Source organism: Silurus aristotelis, assembly GCF_946808225.1.
Source record: "Silurus aristotelis genome assembly, chromosome: 5".
In the NCBI taxonomy this organism is placed as follows: Eukaryota; Metazoa; Chordata; class Actinopteri; order Siluriformes; family Siluridae; genus Silurus; species Silurus aristotelis.
Genome location: NC_139578.1, coordinates 24776887 through 24798945, shown reverse-complemented (window position 1 = coordinate 24798945; position 22059 = coordinate 24776887). Strand labels below are relative to the sequence as shown.

The 22059-nt window shown below is 36.5% G+C and overlaps 1 protein-coding gene across 2 annotated transcripts; it reads left to right on the top strand.

The window, feature by feature from the left end:
• The first annotated feature begins 1050 nt into the window (after positions 1-1050).
• pik3c3 (phosphatidylinositol 3-kinase, catalytic subunit type 3) lies at positions 1051-21652 on the top strand. 2 transcript variants are annotated; one of them, XM_083541578.1, is made up of 27 exons: positions 1052-1157; positions 1467-1543; positions 4942-5130; positions 5452-5595; positions 5710-5839; positions 6035-6061; positions 7392-7478; positions 8949-9044; positions 9209-9280; positions 9460-9564; positions 9659-9751; positions 9971-10156; positions 11733-11872; positions 13157-13235; positions 13352-13419; positions 14030-14135; positions 15900-16016; positions 16160-16291; positions 16384-16512; positions 17603-17672; positions 17792-17856; positions 19119-19203; positions 19334-19408; positions 19547-19715; positions 20085-20175; positions 20286-20411; positions 20880-21652. In XM_083541578.1, exons 1-27 carry the CDS (start codon positions 1146-1148, stop codon positions 20892-20894), a joined length of 2685 nt encoding a protein of 894 aa, XP_083397704.1. In that variant the 5' UTR covers positions 1052-1145; the 3' UTR covers positions 20895-21652. The 2 variants fall into 2 exon arrangements, with proteins under 2 accessions (XP_083397705.1, XP_083397704.1); XM_083541579.1 differs by lacking the exon at positions 6035-6061 and having other exon boundaries at positions 1051-1157.
• Positions 21653-22059: the final 407 nt, after the last annotated feature.

Sequence of the window (22059 nt, the reverse complement as noted above, 5' to 3'; positions counted from 1 at the left end):
CTTTTTGGTTACACAATACAAATCCATCTCTTCAATTTATTTAACCAGTGCTTTCAAAAAAAAAAAGAAAAAGAAAAAAATTGATAGTATTAAACACTGATCAGTTTAATTAAATAAAGTTAATTAGATCTACTATTACCCAGAGAAATAAAGTTAAAGTTTCCTGTGGAAAATGATTGAATAATATAGGAAACTATTCACTAATAATTTAAATCAGTAGTGTCCAATCTTACCCTCAAAAAAGAAATTTTAAATAAATTCAATTTGAAATGTATTTGTTATTATTATACAATATAAATGTTGTTAATAAAACTGATATAAATACACTATATGGAAAAAACTCTTGGGATACCTGACCTTTTATGCCCTATGTGTTTCTTTTCCAAATTGTTACCACAAAGCTGGAGACACACAATTGTATAGAATGTCTGTTGATGCAAAATAATAAAAATTTCCATTCATTTGAACTTCTGTTTCAGCATGGCAATGACCCTGTGCATAAAGCGAGCTACATGAAGATATTAATTACATGGTTTGGAGAGAATGATATTAAGTGGCCTGCTATAGATCTCTGATCACATCCCTACTGAACACCTTTGTGAATTGGAACACTGACTGCACCCCAGGCCTCCTCATCTCACCTACATCATTACCTGACTTCACTAACACCCTTGTGGCTGATGAATACAAATGTCCACAACACACCCAAAATCTAATGGAACATCTTCCCAGAAGAGTGGAGGGAAATATAAGAGCAAATTGGGGAATGTAATATAGTGTATAATATGTGCAATTAATCCAACTACTTCTATAATTAAATAAATAGTGTGTCAAATAATACAATAAAAATCACCAATAACATAAGGAACTAGCAACATCAAAAAATATTATTTTTCTCTATACTACTATATCTCTTAATCTACAGATTTATACTTATTTTAATACTTTTATATTATATAATATGTATTATATTACATGGCGGATCCACTCAATGGTAAAATGTTTACTATACTATTAACGGAAACGCTGGATAAATTTGTCCCAATTAACCTTCCGTCCATGAACCAAGCAGGAAGCGACTGGGGGCTCTGCAGACAGAAGAAATAGTCACCGATGTGCCCGATTGCATAGTGCGACTGCCTCCGATGGAAAGATTGGTATCGATTGCTTATGCCTTGTTGCATGATTGTGTTGTGTTTTGTTCGGCATTATGGAGATACATAGAGAAATTCACTCTCAGACTTCTGTCACCGCAGTGATTAGTTGTTAATAAACCGGTTTGTTAGATTGTGTGCAGTGTGGGATTTTTTATAGAAATAAATAGAGCAGTTTCTTCCTTTAAGGAGGAAGCCACCCTCAGTGCAGGGGGCTTTCTCAGACCAGGCCTGCTGCTTTGACACATCTGTTCCTGTACATTCTTCACAGTGCTGCGTGTTTTAGTATTATTTTTATTTTTATATTTGTAGAAGTGGCTAGAGATGGACACGGACAAGTTTAATTATGTTTACAGTTGCGACCTGGATATAAATGTCCGACTGAAAATGTGAGTATATTTATTTTTCTTAGTCATTGTTTATATATCAGTGCAGTTTCACCCTGATATGATAGTAAAAATAATTAACTACAGCATAAATTAAATATACATTTAACCTTGTTAAACCTTTTGTAAAGGTTTAACATCCCTATTCCTGTATTGATGCGATATTTCCTTTATGATTGTGTTGATTTACCTCTCTAAATAACGTGCATATTGTTACTGTTATACGTATGATTTTATTTAATTCTTTCATTTAATCACATAATGGAAATGGAGCTCAAATCACTGTAATGTAACATCAGTGTGAGCTTCATTTATCGATGCATATGGAGAAAACAATGCCATTGGAGTAAGCGGAAATGGTCATTTTCATATATTTTTTTTTACATTTAAATAAAACACCCTGGAGACCAACAGACATTACAATAAAATAGGAATGAGAATAAAAAGTATTTATTCTCTTTTATGGTCCTTTACTGAATGACAGTGTGGTGTGGGTCGGTCAGGGCCCCTGGTTTGTGTGACTGCAGTGGTTGCAGCATGACAACCCACGTGACTATCAGGTGAACAAACTCTTTGTGACTCGCCTTTTGGAGGGTCTGTGGAATAAACACTTCAGCTTACCACCTTTTTTTTCTTTGCACCGACGTCATTCCAGCTTTCACGATCAGTCCTTAATCAAGGGTCATAAATTATTGTGATCACGAATAACGTCACGGTTCCGCCAAACGGTCTGATCGCGTGTTTTCATTGCGTTAGTCTGATCTCAGGGCGCCTGTAAATTATCATGCAAGAGGTATTAATCGCTCATGAGCGACCATTAAAGTCCAAGATGTAACGAGGAAAAGCCGCTCTGTCACTGCCCACTATCAATATTCTCGAGGTTGTTGAGAAGACAGATGGACAGATCTGTCCTTTCCTTTTAGACAACACTACACCCAGTGGACCTGTAGTGATGTTTTTCACCACAGAAGGTCTGGAAGTTAGATTTCATTTCTTCACTACTGATTTTTTTTAAGTATCTTTCACAATTCTCAGAAAACTCAAGTTCATCCAAACTGTTATCATTATTGAGTATTAAATGTTCCCCGTAATTCAGGGCAAAATGCTATCACATGCAGTGCAGTTGTCTTGATGAGAACCCTGACTATTATTATCACTATTTTCAAATACAGTTTTTAAATATCAACCAAAGCATCAAACGCACCAGGGCCCCCAAACTAAACCCTAAACCAGTAACTGGTAAACCAGGGCCCCCAAACTAAATCCTAAACCAGTAAACCAGGGCCCCCAAACTAAATCCTGAACCAGTAACCCAGGGCCCCCAAACGAAACCCTAAACCAGTAACTGGTAAACCAGGGCCCCCAAACTAAATCCTAAACCAGTAAACCAGGGCCCCCAAACTAAATCCTGAACCAGTAACCCAGGGCCCCCAAACTAAACCCTAAACCAGTAACTGGTAAACCAGGGCCCCCAAACTAAATCCTAAACCAGTAAACCAGGGCCCCCAAACTAAACCCTAAACCAGTAACTGGTAAACCAGGGCCCCCAAACTAAATCCTAAACCAGTAAACCAGGGCCCCCAAACTAAATCCTGAACCAGTAACTGGTAAACCAGGGCCCCCAAACTAAATCCTGAACCAGTAACTGGTAAACCAGGGCCCCCAAACTAAATCCTAAACCAGTAAACCAGGGCCCCCAAACTAAATCCTGAACCAGTAAACCAGTAACTGGTAAATCAGGGCCCTCAAATAAATCCTAAACTAGTAAACCAGTGCCTCCAAAATAAATCCTAACCCAGTAAACCAGGGCCCCCAAACTAAATCCTGAACCAGTAAACCAGTAACTGGTAAACCAGGGCCCCCAAACTAAATCCTAAACCAGTAACTGGTAAACCAGGGCCCCCAAACTAAATCCTAAACCAGTAAACCAGGGCCCCCAAACTAAATCCTGAACCAGTTAACCAGTAACTGGTAAATCAGGGCCCTCAAATAAATCCTAAACTAGTAAACCAGTGCCTCCAAAATAAATCCTAAACCAGTAAACCAGGGCCCCCAAACTAAATCCTGAACCAGTAAACCAGTAACTGGTAAACCAGGGCCCCCAAACTAAATCCTAAACCAGTAAACCAGGGCCCCCAAACTAAATCCTAAACCTGTAACTGGTAAAACAGGGCCCCCAAACTAAATCCTTAACCAGTAAACCAGGGCCCCCAAACTAAATCCTGCGTAAATGAAATTTGAAATATGTTTTACTCATATCTGTATTTGATCATAAAGGTTGGCTTACAAGCTTACATTTTAATTAGTTATTAATAGAGGTCCAAACTGATAAAAAAAATTATTACTAATTATTACCAAGACCGGTCGCGAGTTCCGAATTTCCTATACGCCTCTTCCAACCCAGTAAAAACCCAAAGAACACTATACGAAATCGATTTAAATGAATAAATAACCCTATTTCACTTCATAACACTTAATTATTAGACTATTTTAAGCATTTTTAAGACAATTTTAATGAGATAAACCTTGATTAGAAATGTTAAAACTAGCGTTTTGAGCCGCTCGCGGTTGCTCACGAGCCGATCTGAATGAGAGTCGCCGGTCGGAATGAAAGTCGCGAGCATGGGAGGTCGCGAGCGCTGAGGCCGCGAGCTCCGAGGTATGTATGTATATATATATATATATATATATATATATATATATATAAATAACGCTCTCCGTGCAGCGCGTCTTATCACGTAAAAATATATAATTTATTAATACATTTATTCATTTTAATTTTATCTAGCACATTTTTATATTTCAATATGTAATACAATTTTTTTTTAAATAATGTTTTGCTCTATTTTACATGCAAATTTTTTACATTTTTTTTTAATCCGGTATCGATTTTAATTGGTTTATTAGTTGGTCATCGGCAAGTACAATCCAACCCAGCTATTGGTATGGGTAAAATCCACATTCGGTTGACCTCTATTTATTAACATTGCTTAATTATTGTTAGATTTACCTACCAACCATATGCATATTTAAGTAAATATTTTTATTTCAATAGCAATGAATGTGAGTTTATTCATTATAAAACTTTCTTTCGGCTTTTCATTGAATGTAATCTTGAAACTTAATGCTAATTTGTCAAAAGTAACGCTCATCATGCTGCTAATCTAGCATTAGAAGACAATAAATCCATTTAAAATCATAATAAAATCTCCACAGTAAAACTGGTAGTCAATCAGGCACGTATAATTTTCTGTTACAGACCTGGATGCCCATTAAAGAAAGTAAATATTATGTGGACCTCACAGAAAAAAAGTTTGGGGGCTCCTGGTGGTAAACGAATCCTGGTCTGGGAAATAATGGTGAAAACTACTCTAAAAACATATATTTTTTCCCCTTTACAGAGGTAGTTTGGAAGGCAAGCGGGAACAGAAAAGCTACAAGGCTCTGCTTGAAGACCCGATGCTGCGATTCTCCGGACTTTACCAGGAAAACTGCTCAGATCTGTATGTTACCTGCCAGGTGTTTGCAGAGGGGAAAGCACTGGCGCTGCCCGTTCGTACGTCCTATAAAGCTTTCAGTACCCGCTGGAAGTGAGTATAATAAAAGTTCATTGGGATTCTGTATATCCTCAGCCTAGTTTTGGAATGTTTCTGCTCTTATGAACGTAAACATTTTAAGTTTGTGTTGACTGTAAAAATATTTTGTTGTATTTTGACCTTTCAATGCCGGAATTTTTTCTTCTGGGAAACTATGATGTATTGATAGAAAAGTGTTTCGTCTTTAAAAAAAATCAGTTTAGAATCTCATTACATTGCACTATTGCAAATCGGTTTTCTATGACGTTTTATAACACTTATTGTTAAACATTATAACCTGCTAATTTCACTTGAACACGGGCTGTTTATTTGTAGTTGGAACGAGTGGTTGAGGTTGCCAGTGAAGTATCCTGACCTGCCCCAGAATGCTCAGGTAGCTCTGACTGTGTGGGATGTTTATGGGCCGGGACGAGCCACTCCTGTAGGGGGCACCACAGTCACCCTCTTTGGAAAATATGGGTGAGGGGCTTTTGATTAGCTTCACTAGATCTGTGCAGTGGTTTTAACAATAGTCTATGCTCATTTACATTATCTTTCCATCCTGTTATTTCATGGGTTCTTTCTTTGTTACAGAATGTTCCGGCAGGGCATGCATGACTTAAAGGTGTGGCCAGGGGTGGAGGGTGATGGTTCGGAGTCTACATCAACACCGGGCAGGACCAGCAGCACTCTGGCTGAGGATCAAATGGGCAGGTTGGCTAAGGTGAGAAGAAGGATGCACTAAAATAATACACAACAATGAGAACAATGAACAGCGAGATGGAGAAAAACGTTTTCTAGTGTTATCGTCATGAAAGGAGGGTGAAAGTGTGTGTGTGTGTGTGTGTGTGTGTGGGTTAGTGGTGGTGGTGGTGGGGGGGGGGGTTCAAAGGACATTTTTAACTACTATCTGTTCCAGGGTCCTGATCTGGAGCTACTTAGTGATGTGAGTATAAAAGGGCAGGAATGCTGAATGTGTTTGTCTGTAAATAAACTCCGTGTGGTTGAAAGAATGTGATTATTTGCTGCGTGTGTGAACAGGATGTGTTTGATTTTTTTTTTTATTCTCTCCTCTAACTTCTCACATGGAGAGAGACTGGCAAATTCACTCATCTTTTGTCAGTTAATCAACAGAAAAAACACTTGCTCCTAGACCAAGTTGGTTTGGTGAAAACAGATTGTTTTCTTTCAGTACAGGGAAATGACTGAACTTTTTTTTTACAATAATTTGCAAATTCCTTCCCATTAGCTAGCTCTACCATATTTTAGCTACTAACTAGAGACAGATGAACGCTAGAATTAGTTTTCTCTGGAAATTATTAGTTTTTTTTAAAGTCTCTAATTTCCTTAAATTTTTTGTGACTTAGTGACTTTTAGTGACTTTGTACTAAGTAACCGAGAAAAAGGGTAGGCCAGGGTCACATTGACAAAAGGCTTTAAGGCTCTCTCAACAAAAAAACCCCAAAAAAATTCTAATAGAAATCATTAGAGCTAACATTATTCTGGCTGTGTCAAGGTAAAATAACAAGGTTTGAGGGGAAGGAAGAAGTTTGTAAGAAAAGTATATTGCAAGAAAAGTGCAACTGAACCTTTGAACTTCCTCAGACTATTGACTCCTGAATGCAATATGAAATTAAACTAATATTTCATGCATAAATCCAAAATCTCCTCATCTGTTCACGTATTACTTCAATGGGAGTCATACAAAGAATTTAAGTTTTTCTACTTGCCGTGGTAACAAAAAAAGTAGGCACTGCCTATTTCTGGTGGAAATGTACAGGGCAGTTCCAGATTAGGTACAACTGTAGGAGCAGCGCCTGATTGATGGAAAAGAGCTACATGTGATATTATTACATCAGAATGTTACTTGGTAAAGAGATTTGAACCAGCTTTTTTAGAAACCGATGTTTCTTTGTTGTAAGGTCACCTAACCAAAATCTAATGTCAAACACTGATGTGAATTAATCTGCAGTTACTATACAATCGAGCATAACCTACTGGCTACATGGCTGTTGTGCACTTTAGTAATAGTGCAGTTCACTAACTGCCTAAACGTGAGTGATGGGAACATTTGTAATGTGTGATTACCTCATACTGACCACCCACTGTGTGTTTTACTTGTAAACATGTACACAACGCTACCTTTGGCTGACACGCTGATGTTTGGCTTGGTGTTAATGCACAGCAATACATGGATCCCCTACGTTGCTTACTTACTGTTTCATATTAACATACTCCATCTTCCTCTCTTTTGTCCTGTCTCTTTCTCTCTCTAGTTGACAAAGGCTCATCGTCAGGGCCACATGGTGAAGGTGGACTGGCTGGATCGGTTGACATTCAGAGAGATTGAGATGATCAATGAGGTAAGATGGGTGTCAGTCAAAAAACATAATTGCAGGGTTAAGCTGAGTGATCATCCTGTTCATACACAGCGCATTCAGCTCTTTAGTGCGTTACCAGGTTTGAAGTCACACAATCTTTTGTCCTTGTCCTTGACTTCGAATTGAATCAGTCAGTGTTTAAAGTTTTCTTTTGCTTTGCATGCAATGCAAATGTAGCTCACAGGTGATGGAAGTGTATATGTGTGGTGGTCTGGGATCACCTGCTGGATTGCTTTTCTTTTCTGCCAATCTACTAATATTTTACCACAATCACATGGAAATATTTTAGGTTACTTAATAAGCTTGTTCTGAATGATATCCTTTATGATGAGTAATTTCCTACTGAAAATGTTCATAGTGAACCTATTTTTTAATACAATGTACGAATGTTTTATTAGATGAACATATTAGATGATAGATAAAGAATTTCTCCCTATTCACTTTTTAGGGTATATAGATTTTAAAATGCTATAACTCTTGCTTGATATACATTAAAAATAGAAACATTTAATTTCAGGTAAATGTGTTGTTTTTATATTCATATATATATACAGTACAGACCAAAAGTTTGGACACACCTTCTCATTCAAAGAGTTTTCTTTATTTTCATGACTAAGAAAATTGTAGATTCACACTGAAGGCATCAAAACTATGAATTAACACATGTGGAATTATATATGGAATTATATACATAACAAAAAAGTGTAAAACAACTGAAAAATGTCATATTCTAGGTTCTTCAAAGTAGCCACCTTTTGCTTTGATTACTGCTTTGCACACTCTTGGCATTCTCTTGATGAGCTTCAAGAGGTAGTCACCTGAAATGGTCTTCCAACAGTCTTGAAGGAGTTCCCCGAGAGATGCTTGGCACTTGTTGGCCCTTTTGCCTTCACTCTGCGGTCCAGCTCACCCCTAAACTATCTCAATTGGGTTCAGGTCCGGTGACTGTGGAGGCCAGGTCATCTGGCGCAGCACCCCAACACTCTCCTTCTTGGTCAAATAGCCCTTGATGCCTTCAGTGTGACTCTACAATTTTCATAGTCATGAAAATAAAGAAAACTCTTTGAATGGGAAGGTGTGTCCAAACTTTTGGTCTGTACTGTATATATTCATATTCTTATATATTATATAAGAGTATATATTATATAAAAGCATTTCAAGATAAATAGTTTTCTGAGGTTGACACTTCTTGAGATTTAAGAATCAAATGTTTGACACTGGACATATTTTTTCCTGATTAACTACTGTACATTTTATTTGAGTTTTTTTTCTTCATATATGGCATTTTAAAAGACCTTTGTATAGGAATTTTTAATTATATATTTTTATTTATTTAATTTTATCTTAGACCAACTTTAAACAAACCGACCATCCTATAATGTGTCATGAATTTCCAGAACATTTGAGTGAGGTATTTGTTACTGTTGATGTAAAAGTCCATCTTCTCTACAGAGTGAGAAACGTAGTTCCAACTTCATGTACCTTATGGTGGAATTTCCCAGAGTCAAGAGTGGAGACAAAGAATACAGCATAGTTTACTATGAAAAGGTATGTAGGCATCTGCCCAAAGACTTTGTGTGAATTTAATGGATTTGTGTATAGCCAGCATATTCAAACTACAATCTTAGTTGTCCATTTTGTATTGAACGATCTATTATGGTCTGGAATTGCATCCTGGCTATTTAACACAGTATTCTTCCTGGTTTGTGCAGGATGGAGATGAAGCTTCTACTCTATTAACCAGTTCAGACATTGTTAAAGTCCCTGATCCTCAAATGTGCATGGTGAGTGATGAATTGTGTAGAGCATTGACAAAAGTGTACCTAATATTGTTGTACATATCTGTTTCGTACATAACAATATCTACTGATGAAACATTCTATTATATTTTTCTAATCATAACCCCAGACGGATCATTTTGTCAGGCCTATCTGATTAATACCTACACTGTTCTGTATTTTAGGAAAACCTGGTGGAGAGCAAACATCACAAACTGGCTCGAAGTCTGCGGAGTGGACCATCTGACCATGACCTGAAGCCCAATGCTGCCACCAGGGACCAGCTCAATGTGAGTGAGGCAGAGAGCTCTTGGAATAAGTGGGTGTATGGGTGTGAATAATGAGCGGGTCAGAGATTTTACTGCAGTGTTTGTGTGTTTGCAGATCATTGTCAGCTATCCTCCCACCAAGCAGCTGACCTCTGAGGAGCAAGACCTGGTGTGGAAGTTTAGATATTACCTCACCACTCAGGAAAAGGTCTGTTTGTGATGATCGTGTTTCCAAATGTTTTCTTTTCACGCTCATTTTAAATAGTTCATGCACGAAGGTAAATTATTGTGAAACCTTCAATCCATAGGTTTACATATGTCTACTTCAGATGTTATAAATAAATCAATTACAGAAACATAAACAATTTATGTAATAATTATATATTAAACTGCACTCATCATGTCTTTTGTCTGTGCTGTTTCATAGGCCCTGACTAAGTTCCTGAAGTGTGTGAACTGGGCATTGCCACAGGAGGCAAAGCAGGCGCTGGAGCTGCTGGGGAAATGGAGACCTATGGATGTGGAGGACTCACTGGAGCTGCTCTCATCCCAATTCACCAACCCCACAGTCAGACGCTACGCTGTGGCTCGTCTACAGCAGGCTGATGATGAGGTGAACTTCTAATGATAGATGGATGCTACATAGGATCAGTGCTGAGTATTTAAAAGCTTAAGTTTATGTTGCTTATATAATAGAGAATTTCATATTTATGTCCTGAAATCAAAATAGAATTAATGCAATTGCTAAGATGCATCATTGCAATACTGTATTGTCATTTTGGATATGAGCTCATAAAAGTATGCAGCCATAAGTATCTGTAAAATATTCTACACTGGTGTAGATAATTATATGTACTCACAGTTTTTAAAAAGGCACTGTTCTATTAAAATAATCTTTAATTTAGACATTTTATAGTGGCTGCTTGTTGAGGAGCACATGGCGGATTCCTTCTTTGAACACATTTCCTCATGCTTGCTACTTTCTGTAAAATAAAAATTTTTTTTAGTATGCAAGGTGAAGCAATTTGTGTAAATCAACATTTGTATTGTATTTTGCAAATGGCAAAGTTGACAACTATGCTTTAAAAAATCCATATAAAATGTAATACAACATTGTTTTGAAAATCTTTGTTTAAAAAATACACAGATATTTTTTTTATTTTAAAGATATAAGCATCTAGAACAGGGGTCACCAACCTTTTTGAAATTGAGAGCTACTTCTTGGGTACCGATTAATGTGAAGTTTAATTTACACTTCTGAAATAACTAATTTGCTCAATTTACACTTAAGTATATGTTGTTATTATTAATAATTAATGATATTCATATATATATATATATATTAGTCATCTATATTTCAATATTGTCATTTTCAGATTCACACCAATGCAAGTGTGATTTAAAAAAGAATAGCAACAAAAAAAATGAGATGCAGCTCACTGGTAAGTGGCGCTATCGTGAGCTATTTTTAGAAAAGGCCCGCAGGCGACTCATGTGGTCCTTGCGGGTGACCTGGTTGGTCCATGTTGGTGACCATGTTAGTGACCCCTGATCTAGAATGTATGATAATACAGTTTTGTATAATAATTAAATGTGTATATGTATGTATATATATAATATATATATTATATATATATATATATATATATATATATATATATATATATATATATATATATATATATATATATATATTGTTGTAGTAGACAAATGCTATAAAAAAAAAAGAATGGTACGGAAAAACGCAGCAATTAACAGACCTGATTAAAAAAATAAAAAATTCAATAAAGAAAAAATATGCATTGGTTTACAAATGCATAATCATTCGCTCACGACAGAACAGATCCAGTGCGACTGTCTTGAACTCAGCAAACAAACAGTTTACACAGTAGCACTTCTTAAAACTGTACATTTTTGCGTACTTTAATGCCACACGAGCTCCACTTTGCATAACTTCCAGGTACAGTTTTCTTTGTTGCGTTTGATATAAAATGCTTCCATGTCTTGGATGACTTTTTTTCTGCTGCCGGCATTTTCGCAAGTGTCTGTGATATCTTGCCGTCACGCTAAACTGTAACTTGAGCAACCCAACAAATCAATAACGGCATACATTGACAACAAATTCCAGCATCGATTTTATCGATTAGTTGCTGCAGCTCTAATACACTATATTCATTCTCTTTGCATAGGATCTGTTGATGTACTTGCTGCAGCTGGTTCAGGCTCTGAAGTATGAGAACTTCAATGATATCCAGGGCGGTCTGGATCCTGGCAGTAAGCGGGACAGCCAGGGCCTCAATGAGAGCACCATGCTTGGTGATTTGGACAGGTGAGTTACAAAACACAACATAAAGAAAAAAGTAGAAGGTTTACATGTAAACTTCTTTTACATCCTGTACACTGGAGATACCCAAACATTTTTCTATAAAGGGCCAAAATGAAATTATACCAAATGGTATTATATCAAACGTTGCCATGATTCCCCTGATTTATTCATTTTCATTTTTTTTTTTAAATACATAGAAAACGTTACTCTGTAATCTGTTTATTCAGTTTGCAGTTTATTTTTAGTTTTGTAGTTCAATGTAACTTCTAGTACAATTATAAAGAAACAATTCGATAGATAGATAGATAGATAGATAGATAGATAGATAGATAGATAGATAGATAGATAGATAGATAGATAGATAGATAGATAGATAGATAGATTGATTGATTGATTTACTTAACAGGTGTAAGATTACAGAATAAATATATAGATATACAGTATATAAAGCAGAATGAAGATGCAGTGTGTACTGATACAGTGAGGGTGTAATGTGGTAGTGTAGTGTTTTGTATAAAAACATTGTAAACATTGCTGATGGCAGACTTGAAGTGAATTAAACTGTCATCCTGTACAATTACTGTCATCTGGTACAAATTTCAATGCATAATACCAATATTCAAGCTTTAAGCAATACAGCCGTATGCTTGTGATATCAGAGACATGAAGCTGGTCCTATTTATATGTAATAAATGTTGTTTTTTGTCAAATTTGGGTTGCAGCTGACAGAATATTTTTTAAGTGAGACTCAGTTAGTTTGTGTTTAGCGTTGGTTCACAGAAAGTCTGCTGCTCTACAGATGTAGGTACTGACAAAGTTTTTGGGTCATAAAATATATAATAAAAAGGTTATGTTAAGTGGTCAATTAGAAATGAAGACCTGTGTTACTGGCATCCCCAACCTTTTTCTTTCCTCTTCTCGTGTGAGGCATGGTGGGCCAAATAAAAGGTTACCACAAGCCAACTTTGGTCACGGGTCCTAGTTTGGGCATCTCTGCTCTACACCCAACAGTGAGCTAGTTGTTGTTCAAGGTTTAAATGTCGAACATTTAATCTTAGGCAATATCAATGTAACGTGTATACATTTTATTGCAAATGACATATAAAATACTGCTGCCTTTATGCAGGTGTGTCCCCTGAGATATTTTTGATACTTTTCTGCTGTTGCACTCAAATCTTATAGATGAATATTTAAATGATATATTTTAACAAAGTGAAAAAGAATTTAAAGTGTCAGTTGAGCTTGTGAAGTTAAAGTAGTGTTAACACAATGTTTTTTTTATATCAGCTCCCAGATAACCTCTGCTGCTATAGCACCCACCAGCACACAGAAGGGCAAAGATGGAGCCGATGGAGAAAATCTGGAGGTAAGAGAGCCTTGAATCATAAAGTTTCGAAGGAGGAGGAGGTGGAGGAGAATGATGATGATGAAAGTTGTAATGGTGTGTAACTGTGTGTGTGTGCACATGTGTGTGTTCTGCAGCAAGACCTGTGTACCTTCCTTATATCGCGTGCCTGTAAGAATTCTACACTAGCCAATTACTTGTACTGGTGAGTATCTGTGCTCATAAGCGAATAATATAGTGTAGTATATCCTGTAGTGCAAATGGTAAGTAGATTGTTTCTGTGTAACATAACTTAAACTAAACTTTGTATTTGTATAGTTAATTCATGCAGTAATAAATACATATGGAGGCTGCTTATACGAGAGAAAAATGCTGTTTGCTGTATTGCCCTGACATGTTTGCTATATGCTAGACGCTAAAGGAAAAGCTCTGACTCTTAACTAAGCATGACCCTGAATGGTCAAAATGTCAAACAAGCAACCTTGTCAAATACATCAAATAATCAATTTTTTTTTATTTTGTGAAGCATTGACCATGTTTATGCAGTTAAGAATATTAAAGAAATGTATAAACCAGCTGGAATTAGTTTTAGAACTGCTGTTGTTGAGCATTAACCAAAACAGTCCTACTGATCAGATTTGAGAATTTAACAGCAGAGCTGCAGTATAAATCACCATGTTTGTGTCCTGAACCATCAGGAAACCAACAGCATGTTTATCCACTGAAGTAACCAGCTGTGCCAAAATGTCCTCACATTTGGCCAGCTAGCGGATGTTAATATTGCTTAAGGGACTTGAAATGACCTTTTCCTGCAGGTATGTAATAGTGGAGTGTGAGGACCAGGACACACAGCAGAGAGACCCAAAGACTCACGACATGTACCTGAATGTAATGAGGCGATTCAGCCAAGCTTTACTCAAGGTAGAAGGACACAGTCTTTTTTTTCTTTTCTTTTTACTTTTTCTGTTTTCACAATCTGTCCACACACCAAAGCAATAATTAAACACACATTCAACCATCAACCATCTTCATACTGCTTCATACAGGGTTTTCTTTTTGTCAGAGATATCAAATAACACATTGTAGCTCGTACGCTATTTGGAAAACAACATGATACAGTGACAGGGAGGGAAAATGTGCCAGAACATGCAGATTCATCTGCAAGTACACCTTTATTTCCAACTTCAAGCTACAGTTTATGTGTGAAATTTAACTACATTTTATTGTAAGTAGTTGGACTTTTAAAAGACCACGGATCAACAAACAACAAAAACATTAACAAGAGCATTAGATCTATAAACAACAGAGAAATAGAAGGGGAAAAAAAACCTACCCTTAAAAGACACGTATTCATCATTTAACATTTTGATTGATGTAGGTATAAAAGACTTTTTAAAACGATTAAACCTACACATTGGAAATCTGTAAACTCTTTCAGAGCTTCCCTAAGAAACAGGGCTAAAATGATTCCTTGAGTAATTTAAATACAAAAAAAATTATTGAGGTAAATTATTTGCCTTGATGCTTCGTTTAGTTAGACAGACGAATTACTCGAGGAATCACCATGTACTGCATACAGAGTATGAATTGCTGCCTTCTGTAATTGACTCTGACCTGTTGGGTCTGATCAACATTTATAGACATTTATGGATAACAATATTATGGACATTTATTAGATTCTGTACCCAAGTGTTTAAGTGCTTTAAAATAAGATCTTATTGTTACAAGATATATTTAAATGAGTCCAAATAGCTGTGGACTAATTTTTTCCACTTGCAACTTTGTTCCTTAGAGCAGTTGTGACTGATAACACAAGTATGACTACCTTTATCCAGTTATTCATTTTATGGAAATGAGCTAACTGTATTTTGGGAACACAGGTGACACAAGAGTCAACGTTCAAACAAAACGAGTGTATTTTATTTTATTATAGTAGCAGTAGTAGTAGGTTTCATTTTACTGTTTATCTTCAGTTATTTTAACAGTATAAATACATTTGTAAAAAAAAAAAAAATCTTCCAGGTACAGTTTTCTTTGTTGCGTTTAATATAAAATGCTCCCATGACTTGGGATGCACACTTTTTCCTTCTGCCGGTTGACCCTGTACTGTCCACCATTTTCCAAAGCGGCTGTGTTCTTTTACAGTCACGCTAACACATAACTTCAGCAGTCCAACTAATCGAAAATGCCATTTGTTGACAACGAATTTCATTATAAATCTTTATAGATTTTAGCAATTAGTTGTTGCAGCTTAAGATAATATTAGACAATACTACAGATGTTCAAACATAATATATGTTGTGGTTTAGTACAAGCATCAAGCTGACTAATATTAGCTTTAAATTATTATTAAAATATTGCTTTCACACAACTCTTACCCTAGGCTTGTTGACTTTTGGTACATTTGTTTTTTGTTTTTTTTCTGTAAAAAGCAAGAGTTTTACTTTTAACGCTTTGTGTGCCATAATTTAATGATGAATTTTGTTTTGAACAATGAAGTGTATGCCATAATTAAAAATGATAAAAAAATATAGTCACATAACAGAAAATGTTGGTTCTATTACTTATGCCTAGTTTGTTGCTTTGATTATTTCCTCCAGACAAAATTGCAGAATCACTTATAAATAAAAAATTAAATCACCCTCTCTCTCCCTCTTTTGCTCTCCCTCTTTTCCTCACTCTCAGGGTGATAAGAATGTGAGAGTAATGCGCTCTCTGCTTGCCGCCCAGCAGACATTTGTAGACAGACTCGTGCAGCTCATGAAGGCAGTTCAGAGAGAGAGCGGCAATCGCAAGAAAAAGGTACACACCTATCTATACGTATCTCAGACACCTCACCTGGATTAATGGATTTTGGTTTATTATGTGGCACTTCATGTTTGTAAATAAGCCCAGTAATATGTTTGAATCTGGCCTACAGAGTTGTGTTTGTGTGTTTGAGACAGACTGAGAGGCTGCAGGCTTTGTTGGCTGATAATGAGAAGGTGAGTCTGTGTGAGATCGATCCCATCCCTCTCCCTCTGGAGCCCCAGGTGCGCATCAGAGGCATCGTACCAGACACTGCCACGCTATTCAAGGTATACCCTCTATAACAAACATGCATCCAGCCATTCTGCTTTGGTGTGATTCTGGGAAATAAATGAACATGGTACTTTCTTTCTGTATTTAGAGTGCTCTGATGCCAGCCAAGCTGATCTTTAAAACTGAAGATAATGAGCTTTATCCTGTGATCTTTAAACATGGAGATGACCTGCGACAAGATCAACTCATCTTACAAATCATCTCACTGATGGACAAGGTCTGATATACCTGATACACCCATAAGCACATATAGAAACTATTATATTCTACATATGTTGCTTTATTGTGTACTGCCTTTTTTTAATCATGAAGTAATTAATTTAATTAAAAAAAAATGCTTATAAGACACACAGTTGAGGGATATCTCTGCCTTGAATACATTTTTATATGTGCCTACAGAATGTAAACCATTTAAACAATTATTTAAGCTAACTATTTAATTAATTAAGCTAGAGTCATAATAGAAAACAATAAGAAATGCATATAAATGTTTAGGAGGTGTTTCGCAAAAGTACACATATCCCTCACTCGAGTAGAAGTGCAGATACTCGTGTTTTTTTTATATGACAGATAACAGATTGATGGACTGAAAACCATCACACAAAATGCCACACAATGAGAAGAAAAAATATTGATCATGTCACCAAATAGATTAAAACTAAAGTAACGAGTTTGGTTTAAAAATGCAAGTAGAAAGAACAGATATTTGTGTAAAAAGTGTCATGAGTAAAAAGTCATCAGTAAAAAAAAAAGAAATCTACTCAAATACAGTAACGATGTATTTGTACTTTACCACCTCTGCTTGTGATCGGTATATTTTGAAATAAAGTGCTAATTCGTTGTTCATGCTAATTTATTATTTAATTTTATTTGACATATCTACAAACTAATGTCATATTAAAATGTTTTGGAAAGATTTGTTCTGTTCTCACATACTTTGAGGACTTGCTTAAATGACTGTAATCCCCTAATGCATGCTGTTAATGTGTTAGTGAACTACTTCCAGGTATCTTGTAGTCCTCCTGAGATATGTACATGCTGAGACATGTTGCCTCCTGCTACCACGCTACGTGATACAGTTGGCATATGTAATTTAATTAATGACAAAAAGCAAAGCAGATCAAAATATAAAATATTGTAAAATATAATCAAAGATAATAATGGTAGATGGAATTTAATACATTTACATTTGCGGCATTTAGCAATTACCCCCCCCCCCCCCCCCCAGGTTCCCCCTAGCACACAGACATTCTCATTCTGTAAACATTGTTTACAATATACCTCAAGCTTATCATTTTTCTCCACAGCTGCTAAGAAAAGAAAATTTGGACTTAAAGCTGATGCCATATAAAGTGCTGGCCACCAGCACCAAACATGGTCAGTGCTAACACACACACACACACACACACACACACACACACACACACACACACACACAGCTTTAGAGCGCAGTGTACATTCATGCATTCTCACCCCTGCTGTGATTGCGTTTCCAGGATTTATGCAGTTTGTACAATCGGTTCCTGTGGCAGAAGTTCTGGCAACTGAAGGCAATATTCAGGTTGGACACTCGGATACACTATGACTCATTCAGCGCAGTTTGTTATTGGACAGTGGCAGGTTTAGCTGTTTTGGCTTTAAAGTGCATTGGATTTGAAAGGAAACACAGAGCATGAGGTTTCACTTACTGAGGACAAGATTAGTTCTAGAAATTCCCCTGCAGCGATCAGGAACTGAAAATAAGAGATTATTTAGGGTAGTAATTTTTTACAAAATATTATTTATATTGAAATACTGAAGTTCTTCAGTTTAAGTTTTTTTTTTTTTAAGTTTTTACGGTTAAAATAAATGTAACATTGTGCACTATAACCTGATGATCATCTGACCATCACCAGAAAAAACACTACAAATCGATATAAAGCATCAATATATATAAGCAAAGTTGAAATATTCAGTCAGTTTGCTTTTTTTTCTAAAATTGTACACTTTTTTGTTTTAACAAATTCCCTTAAAGCTACCTGAATATCTCTAATTTCACATGAAACTAACTGCATGTCACTCATTCGGGTGTGGGTGGAGTGATCTCATTTTACGGAATGTCTGTGTGACCAGATTTACCTTATGCTCGTTGTCTTTTGTGAACCAATAGGATTATGTTGAGCAAAATCTGATAAAACATGATACCTTGGCTGGAAACATGTGTATTGCAGCAGAAGTGTGAATATGTTATAAACAATAAATATAAAAATTAGGAAAATACACTTTTACTCTCAGTGGTTTGTGACTTTTCAGACACGTGGTACACCGAATTTGATGCAGCATAAAGCAGACCTCAGTGTGGGGATACCCCCACCACAGAGTCTAGTCCAGTCCTTCAGACATTTGACCTTCCTGTCACTTTGATCTTCTCTGGATCACAAATGTCTCGGACCGACAGATGGAAAGGGACATAGACAAGGAGGTGGTAGTTTAGTGGTTGCCTTTGGATCTGAAGGTCATGAGTTCAAATCCCAGCTAATCCAAGCTGACACTCCTGGGCCCCTAAGCAAGGCCCTTAACCCCATAGCTGCTCATTTGTATGAAAGAGATAAATGCAAGTTGCTCTGGATAAGGGCATCTGCCAAGTGCTTAAAATGTAGAAAACCAGAAAACATATTTCCTTCATCATTTAGTGGCAGAGGCATAAACAACAACAAAATTGCTTCTAATATATGAACCACACTGTATGTTGCAATATAAAAAAAACGTGTAAGCAATGCCATTAGAAGTTTGAAAAACAGATTTAATCATTGTAAATAATTCGCTGACTCCCTGTTCTTGCAGAGTTTCTTTAGGAAACACGCCCCTAGTGAAAAAGGACCTTATGGCATCAGCTCTGAGGTGATGGACACCTATGTGAAAAGCTGTGGTGAGACATTGTTTTGATTATTGAAAATGAAAATGCTCTAAGAAATGAGAAGTAGCTTAACATAGTGCTGTGCAGCTGTAGGGTATGTGGCCTGCAACTTGACTTTTTGCGTATTGTGTCTATATCAAAGCTGGCTACTGCGTCATCACCTATATTCTCGGAGTTGGAGACAGACACCTGGACAACCTGCTTCTCACTAAGACCGGTACAGTTTTGCTTTTTAATTCATTCCATTTCATTTATTAGCTTTAATCCATAATAAAAGGCAATGGCAAATTGTGCATAAATATAATGGAGCTCATTCAGATGGTGCTCATAGATGAACCTTTCTTTCCTGCCTTAGGGAAGTTGTTCCATATTGATTTTGGCTACATTCTGGGGAGGGACCCCAAACCACTGCCTCCTCCAATGAAGCTGAGTAAGGAAATGGTAGAGGGCATGGGGGGCATGCAGAGTGAACAGTACCAGGAGCTTAGAAAACATTGTTACACAGCCTTCCTGCACCTGCGCAGGTACACACAAACACACACACACACACACACACACACACACACACACACACACACACACACACACACACACACACACACAAAATGACAGACTCGTGTTTTTCATAAGTTTAGTGTGCTTCAGAGGTGCAAAGTTAGTATTTGTGTGTTCATCTGTGAATCATATCTGACAACTAAATCCTAAATAACACACAAAATAGCCATAGTTCTTCTTTTTTCTTTCAAGTTCATGTTATTAAACTGGTATTTTTATTTTTCTTCATTCTTTTAGTCTGGGTCTATAGGTAGTAGACTGAGCAATTTGAGTCTTAACGTGAAGTATGTTTTATAGCTTGCGTTGTGTGTGTGTGTGTGTGTGTGTGTCTTTATCAGGTACTCGAACCTCATTTTAAACCTGTTCTCCCTCATGGTGGATGCCAATATTCCTGACATCGCGCTTGAGCCTGATAAGACAGTTAAAAAGGTGTGTTCAATTATACTTGGTCCAGTCTATCATTCTCTATTTGATTGTGTTGAAGCCTCCTTCTGGAAAGACTAGGACGTTGACGTTCTCCTTGTCTGGTGTCCTTTCAGGTGCAGGATAAGTTCAGATTGGACCTGTCGGATGAGGAGGCGGTACACTACATGCAGAGTCTCATAGATGAGAGTGTGGGAGCTCTGTTTGCTGCTGTGGTGGAGCAAATACACAAATTTGCCCAGGTATGAAAGTAGATTAATTGTATAGGGCAGAGGTTCTTAAAGGGTTTTGCACCCAGCAGTCCAGTTAAAAGAATAAAATTCATAAAAAAACTAATCCTAAGAACCTCATTAGCGATTTATCCAACTGCTTAAACATTACTCATTATTTAATTAAGCAATTTGTTATTTTGGAACCATAAATTAACCATAAAAATTCATTTATCATCCATTTACAAAACACATTTGAATTAAAATGACCATTATATTGAGTCGACTGTGAGGCATAGAGATTTGGATGAAATCCACTCGGTTCGACAGAATTGAAAAGCTATAGGAACATATCAATAAATATTATAAAGCATAATAATCTAATAGATTTGGTACGTTTCCTCTGTGATTTTCCAGAATTGTAACATTTCAATTTATTATTAACAATTTTCAGTTTTTAATCTGCTTCATTGATTAATGCTTTGTTTGTTTTTCTGACAGTATTGGCGAAGGTGAGGAGACGTGCTCTACGTTTCAAGCCCCAAACTTCCAGCTGGACACATTTTGCCACAGTAATGAAGATAAAACAAATGACCGTGGAGGACTGGAAGACAGAAAGGTGCCCAGGAGAGTCAGAAGGGTCCAAAGTGTGTGTGTAGGAAGCACCTAATTGAGAGATATTTAAGGAAAAACACGATTAGTTGTGCTGTTGGAGGTAAATAATCAGCAGCAGGGTAGTGAGAAGCCAAATTAGTATTACCCTTCTGTAGTTGATTATTTGTTGATAACAGCATGACACAAAAGTGTTTGTCCTTTTATACCACAGCCATTTGCCATGATTTGTATTAAAAATGTATAGATAACTGTGTGGAACATTTTAAGATGACTAAGTTCCTGTTATTGATTATGTTATAGCAGCTCTAAACACTAGCCTCTCTTTTACTTGCTCCTCTTAAGAAACAGTATCAGGGCAAGTGCATTGTTATAAAATCTGTGATTTTAAATACAGACAGAACTACTCACAGAGCTGCTATAATAGGAAACGTAACATCGCTGTGGTTTAACTGCAGCTGCTTCATCAAGCACAAATCGAAGCGTAGTCAGTTTAGAGCAAAACAATGTATATATTTGTTCTGTATAATGAACAGTCAATGTAGAATTTAATGAGCAACAGCTGTCTACAATTTAAGAATCATTGAATTACTTTTCCAAAATTGTTGAAACTGTTGCTGTACTTAAATAAATTATAATAAAGATACGGACCTTAAACCCTACAGAGCAGTTTTTGATCAGCTTATCCTCGTACTCTCATTCTCTGGCATTAGGCTGTGTGTCTAAGCCGCCACTGAAGCACAGTGATTCAGTCTACTGGCGAAAAGAACTAGTCAAATGCAGATACATATTGTTATAAAGATTACAATGTATTTGTCGTATTATGAATGTTCAGCTATTCAGTTTCACACACCTCTGAATCAAGTATTCAACATTCTCTGATTATTTTTAATATTTTCCATATGTATTAGAATATATGAAACAAATTCACAGGTCCAATACAGACATATTAACAGCTACTAAACAAAAGGGATGTATATGTATTATAAAAAATATCGGTAATTTAATTCTTTTTTAATCATAGAAAGAAAAAAGTATCGTGAGTTTGAAGGTGTTCACATGGCTTCTG

Bases quoted from the DNA above. Each gene is read 5' to 3' on its own strand.
- pik3c3 (XM_083541578.1), top strand. The intron at 9,281-9,459 runs GTGAGTGATGAA...TCTGTATTTTAG, and splicing joins CTGATCCTCAAATGTGCATG to GAAAACCTGGTGGAGAGCAA. The intron at 16,017-16,159 runs GTACACACCTAT...TGTTTGAGACAG, and splicing joins GCGGCAATCGCAAGAAAAAG to ACTGAGAGGCTGCAGGCTTT.